This window comes from Danio rerio, chromosome 2 (assembly GCF_049306965.1).
Source record: "Danio rerio strain Tuebingen ecotype United States chromosome 2, GRCz12tu, whole genome shotgun sequence".
NCBI lineage: Eukaryota > Metazoa > Chordata > Actinopteri > Cypriniformes > Danionidae > Danio > Danio rerio.
Window position 1 is genome coordinate 45,440,284 of NC_133177.1, and position 20,512 is coordinate 45,460,795.

Here is a 20,512-nt window from a genome sequence, read left to right on the forward strand (position 1 = left end):
GTGGGACTACTTTAAAAGAGGTATTTTTATAATAATAATACTCACAATAATGATAATAATAATAATAATTCATTACATTTATATAGCCCTTTTCTAGACGCTCAAATCGCTTTACACATGGGAAGAATCTCCTCATTCACCATCAGTGTGGAGCAGCCACCTGGATGACGCGACGGCAGCCATATTGTGCCAAAACGCACACCACACACCAGCTGATTGGTGGAGAGGAGACAGAGTGATGAAGCCAATTACGGTATGGGGATGGTTAGGAGGCCATGAAGGACAGAGGCCAGTATGCAAATTTGGCCAGGATGCCAGAGTTCAAAGGACATCCTGGGATTTTTAACGACCACAGAGAGTAAGAAACTCGGTTTAAGGTCTCATCCCAAATACTTCACTGAGCAGTATAGAGTCCTCTTTATTATACTGGGGCGTTAGGACCCACACAGACCGCAGGTTAAGCGCCCCCTGCTGGCCTCACTAACACCACTTCTGGCAGCAACCTAGCTTTCCCATGTGGTCTCCCATCCAGGTGCTGATAGGGTGCAGCTTTGCTTAGCTTCAGTGGGAGACCATGTGAGAGTTGCAGAGAGCTAGCTGCCGGCTATAATTGGATTATTTTAATCATTAATTTATTTACATGATAGTAAAACACGAACGCATTATGAATATAATAAAACATATGATTGTTTGTTGTAAAAATTCGTAATAATGACAAAAATACTAATTTGTGCACCTTAATTCCGTGTGCAGCGCTATAGATGGTGTATTCTGGGACATTTTCGTACTCCTTGGTTTTGAGTGTGGTCCTGAAAAATCTCAGTTTCAAGGGCTTTCTAGCCCCTCCCTTTATCCCTATGCCTTCAAGCTTAAGATAATTGGAACAGCTCTACCCCGTCAAGTGAACGCACAAAATGGGAGGTAGGGGTAAGGGGAAGGGCTAAGGGGTAGAATTTGGATTTGATTGGATTGGCCTTATTTTATAATCTGTGATTTATTAGACATTTTCCTCATGTCTCCATTTTATTAATATTTCCTGGTATTGCTATTCTTGTGAGGTGTGCTACCTGTGCTATACTTGGTATACTTGTCCCCACACATAAGGAATAAAAGGAACACACAATTTTTTTTAATAAAAACTTTACATCTTTTAAATAATCTTCTAAGTTTTCCAGAAATGTAAATTGCATAATTGTATATATACAGAATTTACATATTTTCCCAAGCCAAATTATACTATGTTAAGCTCCAATATAAACATAATTTAAGCATTTTAAACATAAAAAAGCATTATAAAAAGAACTGAATTAATATTCTGGCTGATGTATGCAAATCTACATTTAATATGCTGAAGGTGTAAAAAGTCTGCTTGTGTGTTTGCAGCCTGATAAAAGCAACTCTGTTATTACCTTATTGTCCATAGTTCTCTTCTCCTCCTCGAATGTCTGTCTCTCTGGAACAGAAGCAGGACTATTGTTATAAATGTTCATCTCCGCATGCTTAAGTCATCACGGCTGCTTGAGATGGCTTTACCTGTCACAGTTGGGATGGTTTGAACAGTCTTTTGAGTGACTGAAGGACTTTCCACCTCTTTCTGTGCACTGTCTTCAGGGGTCTGCTCCTCTGAGTAGCTTTCAGGCTGCTGGTCCTGATATTGCACATCTTCTGTCTCATCTTCCGGGTCCTGCTGTGTGTCCAGGTCTCTGGGTGTTTCTGCCTGACCGGCCTGTTGATCCACCACCTGCAGAGCATCTGCGATGAGGACAGCAAGCTTATCCAGATCCCCAGACTTTAAACTCTTCACATCCACACTGTGCCGGCCCACGTTTCGCAGAACTTTCCAGATAAAGGACTCTGTAAAAAAGAGAAGAGTAACATCAGTTTTTTTCTTTCCCACACAGCAAAATGTGGATTATTTAAATTCACTACATTTATGTAGTTTAGGAAATGTGAAGTTACTTGCAAATGAGGACAAAAGAAGCACTTCAAATCAGCATTATTAAAAGATGTGGTATCAAAAAAAGAGCTGAAAAATCTATTAATTTAAATCTAACCTGGCTATCAACATTTATAAAAATGTACAAACAAAAATAAAATGAGTTATGGAAAATGGAAAAACTTGCAATATAAAACAACTTAGCCCTCTTTTGCATTGGAATATAAAAGATAATAAAATGTTAACTATAGTATTTTTTTATTTTATAATTACATTGAAGATTTTTTATTTTATTTCTCCTCTGTATATCTCATTTATATGTTAATAATTACAAAAGGAGTTATCAGTTTTTGCAAATAAACTTCATATACATGTTGCTGCTGTCATTTAATGGGAGTCTGGAGTTTTTGATCAAACTGTTTACTCTGAAGTATTATTGTATATTTGTGTCTCATATACTTTATTGTGCCACTGGCACTGACTTCTTTAGAGAGACATCTTTCCTCTTTATTAACTATACAGTGAACCTGCAGATCAATTACTCGCATTTGAAACAGCCAATGAACTTTTGTAAGAATTGCCACTGTAGGACTTATTTTTATGTCGTTAACTATTTTCCTGGCATCTACATCAGTAATCCATCTAAAACTACTATTATTTGTGCAGTATACTCATTCTTCCAAGATGTTTTTAGTTCTTTAAATGGAAGAGTCTCAGTATACCCTCTGAGTGAACACCAGGGCCCGTTTTTCAAAAGTAATCCAATAGGATTTTGGATAACAGATTGGATCAAATCTTGAAAATGGGTTTTTTTAAAGAAAAAACGGATTACATAATTGGATTAGATCACGCAATCCAAAGCAGTAATGCGGTTGATATACCAATCTGTTGTGGTAAAGAAGGAGCTGAGCTGAAAGGGTCATGACCAAAATGACAAGATCTTGGATACAAGCGGCCGAAATGAGTTTCCTTCTCAGGGTGGCTAGGAGCACCCTTATAAATAGGGTGAGGAGCTCTGAGTAGAGAGAAGAAGTCAGCTGAGGTGGCTCAGGCATCTGTTTCAGATGCCTCCTGGATGCCTACCTAGGGAGGTGTTCCAGGCATGTCCCACCAAGAGGAGATCTCCGGGAAGATCTAGGACACGCTGGAGGGACTATGTCACTCGCAGGCCTGAACATGCCTCGGGATCCCCCCGGAAAAAGTGTATGGGGAGGGGGAAGTCTGGGGTTCTCTCCTAAGACTGCTGCCCCTGCCTCCCGGGCCCGGTAAAGTGGTTGAAAATGAATGAATGAATGAATGAATGAATGAATGAATGAATGAAGTTTTTAGTAATGATACTTTAAAAATCATTTCGCATAAAATCACAGATTTTTTTGTAAAATTCTCTGCAGAAATAGTAAAAAAATGTCTGCAGATTCTGTCCGGCCCTACTTATGGGTAAAGAAGCTTGACTATTCTGATATTCTGATCTTCTTTTGCTTTGCACACATAAAAGAAAATCCTGCAGATTTTACATGCCATGAATAAATAAAGATAATATCATACCATCAACAGGAGTAAGAGGGTCACCAGCAGAAGGCTTTGCTGGTCCATCTTTTAGGAAGATCCGGTCTGCTCTGGATGTTTCTCCCACATCAGGTTGTTTGCTCTTGGACAGATATTTCTGAAGAGCTGCTTTGAGCAGGTCAGATTTCTCCTCCTGCAGGGGAGCTTGTGTGGCATCACTCTGGTATCGGCTGAGGTCCGGGTAAGACTTTGACTGATACGGCACTTCAGGAATAAACTCAGGTGGGGAGGAGTCACTTTCAGGGCGTGGCTTTCCAGAGCGATAGTACTGAAGCTCCGCCCCCTACACAGGATGAGCATTGAGATGTTATCGGACTACAAACAAGGTGTGTGTGAATCCTATGACTCACCCTTACTCACCTTGTGCAGTGCTGTTTTTGGTAGCAGTAACAGGTGCTGCAGGTATTTCAGTGTGTTTTTAACCTCAGCATCTGATGATGATTTCATTCTTCTGTCTCCAAAAGCAATCTCATAACCCTTCGGCCTGTCAGAATAACAAGATATATGCATTGACCACACAGTGGTAATCTATATTGTTAAAAGCAAACACATTTAGAAATCTGATATTTGCAAGTATACGCAAATCACATATATTAAATACAAGTTTATATTTAGAAATTTAATTTTTATGATACGTCATATATGCCATATATGTATATTTTTTCAAGACACTTCAGCTAAAAGTGACATTTAAAGGCTTAACTAGGTTAATTAGGTTAACTAGGCAGGTTAGGGTAATTAGGCAAGTTATTGTATCATGATGGTTTGTTCTGTAGACTATCGAATAAAAACATAGTTCAAAGGTGCTAATAATTTTGTCCTTAAAATGGTGTTTAAAAAATTAAAAACTGTGTATATTCTAGCCGAAATAAAACAAATAAGACTTTCTCCACACTCTCAGAAAAAAAGGTACACGGTGGTACAAATAATGTTCCTTGAGGGCTAGTTTTGCACCTTTGTAAAAGTTGTACCTTATATGGTACAGAAAAGACCTCTTATGATACTGTTCTGTACCTTTTATGGTACAATTCAAATGAAGGTACATAATTGTTCTCATAAAAAGGTACACTCTCATCCTGGGTATATTTCCTGTCAGCCCTCTCTTACAAAGCAAAGAGGTCAGATTCATAAACGTGTATTTTACAAGCTAAATGTATTATTGCTCTTGATTGGAAAAATATAAATGAACCTAGAATAGGAAAGTGGATTAAAGAAATGGCATCACATATGTCAATGGAAAAGATCACGTACATTGTCGAAAAAAAATCAAAATGTGTTTGAAGATATCTGGAGACCTTTTTAATAACTTTCTAAAGCACAATGTAAATGTTGACAGTCTACTACAACTAGAACAAGCTTAGGAATATGGGAAGTATCATGGTCTAAAAAGACTACCTGATTTAAACATACCCCCCCCCCCTTTTTTTCTTTTTTTTCTCTTCCCCCTTTTTTAATAATATTTATTTATTTGTTTTTTATTTTATCTATTTACTTATTTATTATTATTTTATTTATTTTATTTATTTATTTTTAAGGGAATGGGTTGTTGGGAGGGAGAATGGGGGGTAAAAAGCTTGCTGTGCCTTCATGATTATTGTTCTGTAATTGTGTAATCTGTTGTGATATAAATTGAAAAAAGTAATAAATATATTGTACAAAAAAAAAAGTACACTCTCAGATATAAAGGTACAGGAGCTGTCACTGGGGCGGTACCTTTTCAAACGGTACATATTTGTACCTGAATATGTCTATGTACATTTGGGTGCTAATATGCATCTTTTGAAAAGGTACTCCCCCAGTGACAGCTCCTGTACCTTTATTTCTGAGAATGTACATAAGTGTTGGACAACTCCTTCTTTGTTACAATATCTATAAAAATAAATATTACTGGAAAGGCAAAGTGATTTATGAATAATTTCCATATTAAAACATGAATCATCATTTAAAAGTATATGTTTAAAGAAACTCATAAACAATAATTATTAAGTTCTATAATGAAATAATAAAAAACAACTGGTAAAACATTTCTATCTTTGATGAAGGTACATTTTGGTTTCCCATGGTATAAATCATGTTCTTAAAGGTACAAACTGCAATGGTACAAATTTGTTTGTCTTAAGGTACAATTCTGTTCCATAAAAAGGTACTGCCCCAGTGACAAGGGTTTGTATCTTCTTTGGTACAACATTGTACCATTTTTTCTGAGAGTGCAGAAGAACAAACATTATCAGACATACTGTGAAATTTTCCTTGCTCTGTTAAAAATCATTTGGAAAATATTTAAAAATGAAAAAAAATCAAAGAGGGGCTAATAATTACTTGCATATTTATTTATTTATTTGAGTTTTTATTTGTTTATTGTTTTATTTTTTTTAGGAGTTTACGGATTTATTCACATATTTATTTGCAAATTTATTTATTTACTGTTTAATTTATGCAGGAGTTTTTGTAGCCGAAATAAAACAAACAAGACTTTCTCCAGAAGAAAACATATTATCAGACATACAGTAAAGAATTCCTTGCTCTGTTAGACAACATTTGAGAAAAATTTGAAAAAGGAAAGAAAGAAAAATCCCAGCACGGCAAAAAATTCTAACTTGAACTGTATATGTTAAATGACTGTCAAATTAATATTATTTTTATTTATTTTTTACCTAGGCTCCGGTAACGGAAGGGAAACTCGGCGTAGTTTGGAGAACTCATTCGATAAAATCTGCTGCGTGACATCATCCTCCCAAGACAAACCTGCAGGAACAGAATCAAGACCTGTGAAATATGTGAAAGTGACTCATCACACACACACACACACACACACACACACACACACACACACACACACACACACACACACACACACACACACACACACACACACACACACACACACACACACACACACACACACACACACACACACACACACACACACACACACACACACACACACACACACACACACACAGAGAGAGAGCCTCTGATTTGATCCCAGAGCAGACTTTATAACCATGGTGACAATGATGTGTGCGGTTGCTGTGGTGGCACTAATGCACCCACCTCTGTGTGCCAGTCTCTGGAGCAGGTTTCGCAATCTCTGCACCGTTGCGGGAGTGACGTCATACGTGTAGACGTTTGTTAGAGGAGCAGCCTCGCAGCGGCCCAACATGCCATCTACACAGAAAATCAACAACCACTTCAGAATATGTGCACAACTACACTTCATGTTGTGTGTGTGTGTGTGTGTGTGTGTGTGTGTGTGTGTGTATTTTTAGATCCTTTGAGAGTCTCTGCTTATTAAAGAGTAGCTGAGGGCAACTGAGACAGGAGCAGCTGGAGTCCCGACACCTGCCTGATAGTAAGGTTACACCGATTGTGCGTATGCATGGTAAATTACATTCACGTCTATAATTTGTATCCAAAAGGGAAATACATTAAAAAACTAGATCAGTGATATGTAATTCTGTAATATGCTGTGTTTAAATGGAGCATGGTTTAGTATCTCATATGTTTGCACAGATGTTGGCCAATCATCAAAGACTTTACTTGCATGAATCAATGATGAGAGGTCCCATTTTAATGTCCCGAAAAAATGTATAGTGATAGAAATCATATTTAATAAATTATGGGTGAAATAATGTTTCATTGTCTTTCAGTGTACAGGCCCGTAGCCATCCTGGTGAAAAGGATAGCTGTTTTTTTCTCAAAAAGTGGGTCTTTTTGCAGTTATTCGCCTTATGTTCTATTTAATTATAAGGTTTAAATACTGCATTTTAGCACTATTTTTAGCTGGATTACCTTGTCGTATCATAACCACATTTTTTGATGCACCAAAAACATTTGCTGAATATTTAGAATAAAGAAATCTGAAAAAAACTACTTATTTTTTAAATACAAATTTATTACATCATATATTTTTAGAAAAAATAGTTTAAAAAAAAAATACTGTAGCCTATTGTCATCTATTGGGCAAATAACAAACTGGCCAGCACATTCAACTTGCCTTAGTCAGAATTTGGCCATCTGAATAATAAAAATTTAAAACATAATAATATTAATAAGGTAGAGCTTGACAATTTTTTTAAAAAAAAAAGTACATTTTGAAAAGTTCATGAATAACAAAAATAGCCTAATTAGTATTAAAACGTACTTTAATATGGGCCACTTTTGGTGCTTCAAACCTTTGTCTTGGTATTTTTTCTTTCAAGAATAAGGTCCAAGATTCAGAATAAACGTTGTTCTACTTGTAGTAAAAGATGACTTCATCTTTCGTCATATGGTTTTCTTGCACAGCTGCATGTCGGACTCAGGAAAAAAAATTGTTTGCCGTCATTGAAAGCCTTCTTTGTTGAGTTATTTTCACAATTAATGATGAAACAGCAGTCAAATTAAGTCAAATGAGCTCATGTATGGGGCAAATTCTGGACCTTTTATCAGTGTGGGGTGGGTCTTTCGAACCACCTAAATCCCCCCTGGCTACGGGCCTGGTGTAAAACATATTTATGTAAAAAATAAAAATAATATTTCATGCTTATTGTGGCCTGTACTTGTGCATGAAATTAATTGTATTACATATCAAATGCTAAAACAATTCTGACAAGCAGGTAAACCAAGTGGTTTGAAGGATAGCAAAGAATGAAGATTTAAAGTATTTTTGTATGAAGTGACTATATTTGCAAGGCAAGCCAAGTTTATTTATATAGCACATTTCATAATCAATGGAAATTCAAAGTGCTTTACATAAAGAAGAATAATAGAAACAAGAAAATAAAAATAACTGAAAGAGTTAAAAATGATTAAAATGCGTTAAAACGGGTTATAAAAGAATGAAAAAGAAAAGTAAGAAATAATACTGCGATCTGTCGAACGTAGCACAGTGCTCATTTAGTAAAGGCACAGCTGCACAGATGTGTTTTCAGTCTGGATGCGCCTTATGTTGGAGCACATCTGATCATTTCTGGAAGCTGATTCCAGCAGTATGGGCGCAGTAGCTGAAGGCAGATTCACTCTGCTTTGAACAAACTCTATTTTTTTCTAATTTACTTGATACCAATGATCTAAGTGATCTGTTAGGTTTGGATTTAGTGATCATATCTGTAATGTATCAGGTTCCTAGGCCATTAAGTGATTTATAGAAAAGTATTAATACTTTAAAATCTATTGTGAATGTAACTGGGAGCCAGTGTAAAGACCTGAGGACAGGTTTGATGTGCTCTGATATTTTGGTTCTGGTCAGAATCTTGGCTGCAGCATTCTGGATGAGCTGCAACTGACTGACTGTTTTTCTGTGAAGGCTGGTGAAGAGTCACTTTAATCAATTATAGTCATCATAATCACTATTTTGGGGCTGGATTATGAATATGCCTGATAAAATGCAAGATGCATGAATTTAAATACAGAAGTCATGTCAGTCATGGCCAGGACTTGTGATGTCATAGTAGAGGAAACTCTGAAACAGCTCATATCCAAACTCGGATTTAAAGTGATTATATTTTAAAATCCCTTTTGTACATTTATTTTGATGTGGACTCCAAAATAGGCCATCTTGCAGCTCATCTATGACCCATATTTAATTGAACAATGTGAATATATTCTATCAGGCCACATATTCAGTGCTGTTCCTTTCACACAAAGATACTGAGCAGAGCTGAATGAAATTATGAAACACACACACACATCCTCACACCAGATATGAGTAAAAAAGTAGGTTAAGTCTGATTGGCTGATATCGCCTGACCTACATGGGAATGATGATTTCATTCATATTATGTTCTCATTGATGGCAGGTGAGTGTGGGAACACATCATGCCAGCAAAAAAAAAAAAAAAAAAAACCTTTTTCAACCTATGTGGAGAAGAAGAACAGTTGCTAAGCAACACAAAAGATGATATCAAACACAGCACGTGTGTGGGTGCGTGTGTGTTTGTTAGGGATAGAGTCAGTATTTGTTGTGACACATTCAAAATGTTCAAATGTATTGTACTCATAACGCAGATGGCAAAAATGAGCGCTTGATCAAACAGCATGATGCATGAGATCTACAGACTGCAGTTCCCCAAGCGTGTGTGTGTGTGTGTGTGTGTGACTCACCATTTAGACAGACTTCATATTTCAGACACAGACCATCCTCAAACAGGCAGCCTGAAAGAAAAAAATAGAGAAAGAAAGGTAGAGATTATTTAAAAAAAATAGAAGAAAAGGTTGGTTCACACCAACAGCAGCTCTTATGTTTTATTAGGGATGCTCTGATCGATCAGCTGGAGATCGGTATCTGCGGATAATCACATTCTAGCTCTCTGCAACTGTCACATGGATGCCCATTGAAGGTAAGCAGGGCTGCGCCTGGTCAGTACCTGGATGGGAGACCACATGGGAAAGCTAGGTTGCAGCTGGAAGTGATGTTAGTGAGGCCAGCAGGAGGCGCCCAACCTGCGGTCTGTGTGGGTCCTAATGCCCCAGTACAGTGATGGGGACTCTATTCTGCTCAGTGAGCGGCGTCTTTCGGATGAGACGTTAAACCGAGGTCCAGACTCTCTGTGGTCATTAAAAACTCTACTATGTCTTCAGAAAGAGTAGGGGGTTTTACCCCGTCATCCTGGCCAAATTTGCCCACTGACCTCTGTCCATCATGACCTCCTAACCCTACCAGTATCATCATAATTGGCTTCATCAATCAGCTGGTGTGTGGTGTGCAGTCTGGTGCAAAATGGCTGCCGTCACGCCATCCAGGTGGATGCTGCACACTGGTGGTGGATGAGGAGATTCCCCCCTATGTGTAAAGCACTTTGAGTGTCCAGAAAAGCGCTATAGAAATGTAATGAATTATTATTATTATTATTATTATTTAATGATTCAATCGGTACTCATTGATCTGGCCAATCTCATCAACCAATCGCAGAAGTTGTTTACGAGTTTACGCACAGAGACGAGAGTGAATTAGGCTCGATGATGTTATGTGTTTTTGACATTATTGCAAGTTCACTAAAATCTGACTGAAAAAAAATGGTTAAAGAAATGTTTAAAACTTAAGTTTTAACTTCTTATGCATCAAATATGCACTCCAAACATACTGAACATTTGCATTTTTTTAAATTTGTTTAGGGACAACATGAAAGAATTAAGTTAACTTAATAGTTTTTACAAATTCAATTTTCCCAAAAGAAACTCTCAATAATTGGGTTGTTTCAGCTCAATTTATATACGGCACGTTCAATTTAAGATCAATGACTGCAATAAAAAATAGACCTGATGATAAATATTTTAGTGCCCACATTAATGAATAATTTTGACATTAAAATGTCTAAAAAAAAAAAAAAGTTTAAAGCTGCTTTTATTGTAGCCAAAATAAAACAAATAAGACTTTCTCCAGAAGAAAAAAATTTATCAGACATACTGTGAAAATTTCCTTGCTCTGATAAACATCATTTGAGAAATATAACAAATAAATAAATAAATAAAAATCCAAGGGGGGCTAATAATTCTGACTTTAACTGTATATTATTGTAATATTAATAAATTAGTAAGTTACCATAGACACTTTAATGTAACACAGTTTGGTATATTTAGCTTAGGCCCACCACCCTTAATCAAGTTTGGATTTTGGCCCTTCATATGAAAAGGTTTGGGCACCCCTTTTCTAGATTAGATTTGCTGTTGATAATATTGCCATATAACTGCACAATTATTAGTCCAGGGATGTTAACAGCTCTGGACAGAACATCACATGTTGTCATTTTTAATTTACTTTAATTGAAGCATGGCATCAATAGACAACAGACAAATAACTAACAACCTTTTACAGCAATTTTAAACTGCTCCAGTGCTTCATTATTCACTCTCACAAACAGCTGAGCCACTTCCTAATCAATCCAGCTGAGACAGACGGCGTACCTGTTCTCATTTCACTTGCATAAAGAGCAAGAACAACTACAAAAAAATAAAAATTAAAAATAAAAACGTCCCAAAATTGTGCTGCTGCTTGTTAAGTCTGTCAGACCAGGCTGTAGCCTACTCACTGCAGTGGTTTGACATTCACAAATCCATCATTCATAGTAAACTGTGCTCACACAAACCTACACACACTGAGTGTCTCCGCAGAAAATAGCTCTGAGTGTGTGTGTGTGTGTGTGTGTGTGATCAGTATCCATTTACTGAAGTGTGATTAAACAAGCTGTGAATCGCCTCTTCAGGTCTTATTTAAGCCTTATTCTGCAGTCCATCTATTTTGATCTCTGTGTAGGACTGTCAGAATAACACGGTAAAATGTGAGTTCTCCTTTAATCCATTACAATTTAGCAGTTTCAAATAACCAACAAGTAACAAAATGAAAAGTGAGAGTGTGTGGATAGTTTTTCTGTCAATTTATATGTTTTAATGTGTATTATTTAGCCGTAATACATATAAACATTAATATCCCACACACATACAGTACATTGCTAAAGCAGATATTGATCAAGGTTTGTTGATGCATGTTGAATAAATTGTTGAATGAATGACATTTTGGTCAGGCTTTATGTTTCTGTTTGTCATTAACAATTTTAAACTAAATGACAACAATCAGGTTTTGGTGCTATCATGCTAATTTACAACATATGAACAATGTTTTTTTTAGAATGAAATGTAGTTACATTTCAATAAAACAAACAAACAGAAAACCTGCCATGTTTCCAGACTGCCATGTTTACTTTTCAACAACACGACTGCAATGATTTAAAAGAATAATCAGAGATTAGAAATCAATATTTGCAGGTCAGCGGGAGGTTGGAGGAGAAGTTAAAAGTGCTCATTTTCAGTTTATTTGGACCCAAGAAAGGGAGCAGGAGCACCAGTGTCTGTTTGACATGTCAACTGAGCAAAATCACACAACAAGAAAAAAGTTTAGGATAAATTGCTAATTTTCTTAATTTTCTTAGCAAATATGAGCATTTTCTACCCATTAAAGGCTTCTTTCTTGTTATGTATTTAATAACAAAAGATATTCTACATGTTTTTGGTTGTGAGACATAGTTTGGACGAAGTTGACGGCGATTCTTCCTATTGTAAAGCAATGTGAAACCCCCTGTTGCCGATCCATCTTGCAGTGTAAACTAAGCAGCGACAAAACGCTAGCCCAGATAGTCATGCAGTGTGATGTTTATCTGTGACACGACTACTTTGAAAATCATGCAGTCTGAACTCGGCTTTAGAGATGTAATGATTAACCTGACTCATGATTCGATACGATTCCCGATAGTAACCTCATGATTTAGTCACAATTTTTTAACAAAACTATTTGAAACAAATTTAAGGTAAGGAGACTCTTCATTTTGTTTCTAGAATGCTGCACATTTTTGCAAAATAACATATTTTCTGCCATAACCAAATTGCATTTGTATTGTATTTAGTTTAAATTGTTTAAATTGTATTTAATATTTTTTTCTCCCCTTTGGGAGTACATAAAGAGCTCTCTTAAATTAACACAGCATCCTTGTCATTCATTTACAATTTTTGTTATAACCTACAATTAAAGACTGCTCTAAAATCATGTAATTATACTTCTATTTATTTATTTTTTACCTATTTATGTTTTTTTTAACATAAATTTCTTTACTTTCCATTCTCAAGACTGTTAACTCTCTGTAACACGTTTATACATTTTGATGTTAATATTTTGTGAATGTAGGCATACAATAAAAAAAACGAAAAAATGCATTTAATATTTTAAAAAATAAATAAAAAAATTATGATACAAACTACAGAAAACTCGAAAATACAAGCAAACTAAAGTGGTGATTGTGCTGGGATTTTACATTTCTAAAAAGAAACATCAGCATGTCTATGTTTTCTGGCATAAGCTGAGGTATTTGCACATTCACAATGTCCCCTGCTGAAACTAGACAGCAGTGTGTACAGAGGTGGTTAATAGGCCCTCTGATGCAGGGGACTGGCATAAAGAAATATTATTATATAGTAGGATAGAGACATGAGTTCAGAGTTATAAAGGTGAATAATTAATATTAATTGTATAATTAATTAGTAGGTATCAGTGTGAGATAACCTTAAAGATTTTTAAATATTCAATAATTATCAAATTATTTAAATATGTATAAATTCTTTTAAAAAAGCAAAGCGTAAAATAATCTAATAGCTGAATCTGTAACAAAACAACTTTCTTTTTCGGTCTGAAAAATATCTTGACACTTTTGTTATGAAAACACTGATGCACCATGTGATCTCCATAGCACTCGTCGAGCAAGGAGAGCTGCATCATCCATTTTTTGTGTATAGACATCTGTGACAGTAGTTTTTCACTGTGCTGATGGTTTATGTGCATCATATTCATTGCTCTATTAGTACAAGTAAACATCTTTACACTGTATTTGCACACAGTTTGTTACGTCTAGCGCATCTCACGGCTGTGATTTTACTCTGCCGCCTCACCTCTCGATCCGCTGATGTGCAGGTAAAGCAGGCTTGCAAAATATGCATTGTGATTTGTTCAACATTTCTATCGGTTTGAATCGTCACAAATTTTAATCGATTTCAAGGGGCTCACAGTGAATCATTACATCCTTAATTCTCTTTTTTTTCTTTTTTTTTTTTATAAATAAATTAAAAGTCTAAATTACAATTTTAAAGAATGTTACCAAACCTCATTTAAACAGCTAAAACACTAAATATTTCAGTCAAACACAATCCTAACAAATCCAGGAAAGTTTTTTAAGTTTTAAGGTTGTTTCTTTTGTTTTTAAAGGAACAATTTTTGTATTGATGTAAAGAACAATTTTAAAATCTAAAAACCCTATTTTCACTATAAAAAGTAGAATTGAATAAAACATTCCAAGTTAAAGGTTGTTCATCGAATCATCAATGCCAATAAATATAGCCACACATCCATATAGCTTAACAATCCATAAATACAAATATATAACATTAAAACTTTTGTTCTCAGTCCAACCGGATTCGTAAATCGGCACCCACTCAACACTCATCATCCACAGATGCAGATAAATAACGTCATAATGCATGCTTATCTTTTTATATTTCTGTGAAAGCCTCTCTGTTACTATGGTGAGTGGTTTTGGGGGAGGCGGGTGGCGTGAAGCTGCGGTCACAGATCATCAGAATGATGGCGGACAGACTGTCTCCTCACTGACATCTACATCAACACAAACCATGAGCTTCCTGTGGGACCATGATGCCAGCTTCTCAGAGTTTAGATGTGTCAGTATAGCTTTATGACCTGTTTCTATGAGTACATGTCGAAGATGAATGGATGATCATAAGTTATGTTGACACTGAAACTGTTTTCTTTATGAGTGCGCAGAACTTCCTGTACTCTGTGTTCCCACGCTAAGCCAAATGTCAAATTCCCTGACTTTCACTGATTAAAAAGCTGAATTTCCATGACCTATAATCAGCACTGAGCAGACAAAAAGGTAAACGTCTCTTTTAATTGCATGCCGTCACATTGTTTGGGACATAGTAATCATCAGGCACCACAGGATTTCAAGCAAGATACAGCCTGATGACGGCATTGACCGATGACAAACAGGAAAGGAATAAAAAAGCATTGAAAAATAGCTTATAACCTTAATAGACAAAACACATGAACCAATGTGATGGACAAAACGGAAGAAATTACATTCTGATTGGAATGTAAAATGTGAAAAACAAAGTTAAATTCTTCTATTCCATGTATATTATTCATCGACTTACAATGTCTGGGATAGACCTTTAAAATTAATGGATTTTTACCATTTTAAATTGTATGACCAGAGTAAACCCTGTGTATTACTCATCATCTTCCTTTTTTATTGGGAATTGTTTATAAAAAGTGACTTCAAAATGTGTTTGTCTCATGGTTATTATAGTTAAATAAGCCATTTTGTAAATAAAATAAATGTTAGTTGTAAAAAATGAACAGATATGTATTTTATGATGGAAAAAAGCAGATTAATTATAAGTAAAATTTAAAAATAAAATAAGGTAGACACATTTTGAAAAACTCAGTTGGTAGCATGTTCGCCTCATAGCAAGAAGGTCGCTGGTTCGAGCCTTGGCTGGGTCAGTAGGCGTTTCTGTGTGGAGTTTGCATGTTCTCCCCGTCTTGGCATGGGTTTCCTCCGGATGCTCAGGTTTCCCCCACAAGTACAAAGACATGCGGTATAGGTTAATTGGGTAGGCTAAATTGTCCGTAGTGTATGTGTGTAAATGGGTGTGTATGGATGTTTCCCAGGGATGGGTTGCAGCTGAAATGGGCATCCGCTGTGTAAAACATATGCTGGATAAGTTGAAAGTTCAAGAATAGAATAATAAAGGGACTAAGCTGAAAAGAAAATGAATGAATTAATGAAAATGCTAAAGCTGTAATAAATATTTAATGAAAATATCTGGAATAAACAAGCAAATTGGATGGATGGATGGATGGATGGATGGATGGATGGATGGATGGATGGATGGATGGATGGATGGATGGATGGATGGATGGATGGATGGATGGATGGATGGATTAACTATTGGATAGAAGGGTGGACTGATGGCTAAATTGTTGGATAGATAGATAGATTGATGGAAAGATGGATGGGGTGATGGATGGATGGATGGGTAGACTGATCTAGAGTCTAAATTGTTGGATGGATGGATGGATGGATGGATGGATGGATGGATGGATGGATGGATGGATGGATGGACAGGTGGACAGATGGCTAAATTGTTGGATGGATGGATGGATGGATGGCTAAATTGTTGGATGGATGGATGGATGGATGGATGAATGAATGGATGGATGGACAGGTGGACAGATGGCTAAATTGTTGGATGGATGGATGGATGGATGGATGGATAATGGATGGATGGCTAAATTGTTGGATAGGTGTATGGATGGATGGATGGATGGATGGATGGATTGACTATTGGATAGACTGGTGGACTGATGGCTAAACTGTTGGATAGATAGATAGATGATAGATAGATAGATAGATAGATAGATAGATAGATAGATAGATAGATAGATAGATAGATAGATAGATAGATAGATAGATAGATAGATAGATAGATAGATAGATAGATAGACTGATGGGTGGGCTGATGGATGAATGGGTAGACTGATGGCTAAATTGTTGGATAGATGGATAGATGGATGGATGGATGGATGGATGGATGGATGGATGGATGGATGGATGACTAAATTGTTGGATAGATAGATAGATAGATAGACATAAATTTGTCGGTTTTATTTCATTTATTTTATAAAACAAAATTTAGTGAGAAAATAGTTTTAAAAAAAAAACTATCTGGCCCTACCTATGACAATCTATTGTGGCAGCTTATAATGCAACGCAACATGAATATAAAGGAGGGCGGTGTGTGTTGTGTTTCATTCATGCGCTTTGGAGCAATCAAGTCGATATGAAATTACCATGCTGCAACCTGTTGCCATGGTTACAGTTGCTAATGACTGACAGGATGACCTTTTTTTCAGGGGCTGGCTTTATGAATCACACACAGACCACGTATAAACTCTATTATTGTGGCTCATGCTGCGAGCAGGGGCGAGCTGTAATCTGTGCTGCTTCATTTCCTGTGCTGCTGCTGGCAAACTACATACACAAACCACTATCACATCCACATCTTTCAACAATATAAATAGTAATAACATGCACTCATCAAGAAAACCGAAAGACAGGCCGTGCGTCTCCAGACCCAGTTATGTAATACCAGTGTATGTATACAGTCCTACAGCCCCATCCTCACGTTACTCAGCCTAAAATGATCATTTTTGCAGAATATTGCGCTTGTTTAGATGCTAAAGCTGTTATATATTACATTTTGTCGATTTTTAAATGTTACTCTCTCCCTGTTTGCTCCATTTATTAGCTCAACAAGGAAGATTTAAGCATCCACGCGTCATTCAGCCTTCGTATAACTGTATAAATCATAGTAAACGCCGCCGAATGGAGACTTTCTGTGTTTATGTCAGCGCTCTTTAGTATTATAGGAGCAATATTGAGATGGCGCTCGCTTCATCTCGCCCATTCCTTACGGACACGGACAAGCACACGCACAAGCACAAGCACACGCACACGCACACACACACACTACAAAACACTTACCGAATTTGTGGTCGGCCGCGGGGGCGAGACTTGCCCGAAGCGCGAGGATGGCGAGAAACAGGTGAAAAGACTCCATCCCTCAGATCAGGCGTCCATCTCAGCCGCAAGTTTATAAATCCATCCCAGAGGAGGGCTTCCTTCTTTCTGCGTGGTCTGAGAAGAGGAGATGGGGGATGGAAGGATGGATGGAGACGGTACGGAGATAAATGAGAGAGAGAGAGAGAGAGAGAGAGAGAGAGAGAGAGAGGAGGAGACGTCAAGCGTACGCAAAACCTGTCAGCGCGCGCCGCAGTCCTACAATCAGCACTGAACAGCAACCCGCCGCTGACGTCACGGACGCGCAGACTTTTTTTCACACAGGGCTGTGTAGTTTTGGATTTAGTTTTTCCTTGAATTTTCTTAATAAAAGCTTCATCTCGAAATTGCATGATGTGTTTACTTATGTTATCCTATAATTTGTTTGATAATTTGCAACATTAAAGGACACATGAAATCAAAACTATACGTATAAACTTTGTTAGCATACATTGCTAATTTTGTGGTAAAAGATTCATTTGTTCATGTCATTAAAAAATAGTTTGCTCTTGTAATGTAAGATTAAAATCTGAAAATGCTCTTCCTGTTTGTTTTCAGTAAAAGTTTTCATTTTTTTAGGGCTGCGCATAGATCCAAAGCCAGAGATATACACATATACACATATATCTACGATCGGGAGTTTTCCTGGATGTTATGCAATTACTTTTTTTAATTACGAAAATTTTTAATTTACATCACTTTTCTACATTGATGGATAAGTGATCGCATGGCATTCCTGACAAAAAGCTTGTGTTTGTGTGATGTACTATCCACCCTCCCTCCATGACTGTTAAATTTGATCTAATCTGTGTCCTGAAACACATCTCTTCTCCTGCTTTTACTTCTCATACTAAGGAGGGAGCGATTCGCTTGTGAATGAATCCCCCGTTATGAACGACTCGTTCACTAGCCAACAATAATACAAGTTTCTGGCACAGCAGCATCTCGTTGTCATATTTCTTTTGCATTGTTTGCTCATTTTATTCAACAAAACTAGCAAAAGCTGAGTATTTAGTGCGAGTTGGAGCTACTTTGCCTTATGGTGAAGGCAGTAAGTGACTGTATTATCATCAATAAGGTTACCTGTTGAACACAAAAGTTCATAACATACAAAAACGTAAAAAAACTTAATCTTACCTATGAAATGTTCTGCCTTTGTGCTTTGTTTTCTTTGTTTGCTCGTTACTACATCCGTAGACAGCGCTAAAGTTCCGCATCTTCACGTAATAACACTGTGTTGACTGGTGCGGTTGAATGACATTTGTCCTGGGAGCACTGTACCAATGTGGTGGCACTATTGACGCATGCTCAGGGTCCCTATGCGATATCTAGTGTATATATCTATGAGGGCTACGTCTGAAAAGACCTAGGCCTACTACGTCATTAGCTATTGCATTTGAATTTAACCGTACTACTCGACCATTAGAAAGGTACGTTCTATACAGTATGAATGCGAGTAGTATGACCAATGAGCTTAGGATGACCAAGAGGCGACACTCTAGAGTAATCTGGGAAACAGCCACTAGAGGGCGTGGCGGCCATTATGGAATGAAAACTCCAATAGAACAGCATATTAGAAGTCTGTAAAATGAACTATTAAAAGTGCTGATGAGTATAACAAATGTTGTATATTCACCTTTTAGGTTGTATCTCAACTTTAATGCGCTTTTTAAATAAATAAATAAAAAACAAAGCAGTTGCTTGCCATTGTGACAGTAAAGAGATCCTATAGACGGCCGATAACTTTCACTCCAAAATGGCGGAATCCAGGGCTGTTGCTGGGCGCTGCTGTTGCAATGAAACGTTCTATTGAGTGTCGCCTCTTGGTCATTCTAAGCTCTTTGGTATGACTGAAACTCGTACATACTACATCCGCCATTTTTGTCATGATCATGTGACCGACCGGATTGAGTTGCATCACTTCACTCCCATTCACGAATTCTCTCACAGGGCGTCATGGGAAAGTGTAGCGTCCATCCGATGCATACTTCAGAATCTCAATGGAAATAGTAGGTCATCTGGGTACTTTTCGTATACTGATTTTTGAATTCGGACATACTACTTGGCTCGCAAACTGATTTTAGCGTACTATATGGTTTTTATAACAAAAAAGTGCGTTCGGTGTGAACGGACTGTAAAACGCAATGTAACTGCAAGTGTTGCCTTTATTTATTTATTTATTTTTTTAGCAGTATATTTACACTGTGTATACACTGCATCCTGAAAGTATTCATAGCGCTTAATTTTTATCCTACAGCCTGATTCCAAAATGGATTACATTCATTAATTCCCTAAAAATTCTGCACAGAACAGCCAGTAATGACAATGTGAAAAAAGAGTTTTTGAAATTGTTGCAAATTTATTAAAAAATTTGTCGCCCCAGTCTGAGGTCAAGAGCACCCTGAAGCAAGTTTTCATTCAGGATGTCTCTGTACATTGCTGCATTCGTCTTTTCCCTCCTGACTAGTCTTCCAGTTCCTGCTGCTGAAAAATATCCCCACAGCATGATGCTGCCACCACCATGCTTCACTGTAGGGATGGTATTAGCCTGGTGTTGAGTGGTGCCTGGTTTTCTCCAAATGTAACTCCTGGCATTCACCCCAAAGAGTTCAATTTTGGTCTCATCAGACCAGAGAATTTTGTTTCAGTTTCTTTTTGGTAAATTCTAGGCAGGCTGCTTTGTGCCCTTTACTAAAGAGTGGCTTTCGTCTGGCCACTCTACTATACAGGCCTGACTGGTGGATTGCTGCACAGATGATTGTTCTTCTGTTAGGTTCTCTCTCCACAGAAGAACGCTGGAGCTCAGAGTGACCATCGGGTAATTGATTACCTCCCTGACTAAGGCCTG

General features: G+C 37.0%; 1 protein-coding gene across 1 annotated transcript; it reads right to left on the reverse strand.

The window, feature by feature from the left end:
- Window positions 1–1,363: 1,363 nt before the first annotated feature.
- slco5a1b (solute carrier organic anion transporter family member 5A1b) lies at window positions 1,364–17,872 on the reverse strand. The gene is given in 8 exon segments (NM_001353347.1): window positions 1,364–1,453; window positions 1,534–1,854; window positions 3,482–3,785; window positions 3,863–3,986; window positions 6,157–6,247; window positions 6,557–6,670; window positions 9,587–9,637; window positions 17,590–17,872. Coding segments are annotated over 8 exon segments (1,146 nt in total). The 5' UTR covers window positions 17,666–17,872; the 3' UTR covers window positions 1,364–1,388.
- Between the last annotated feature and the right edge of the window lie 2,640 nt (window positions 17,873–20,512).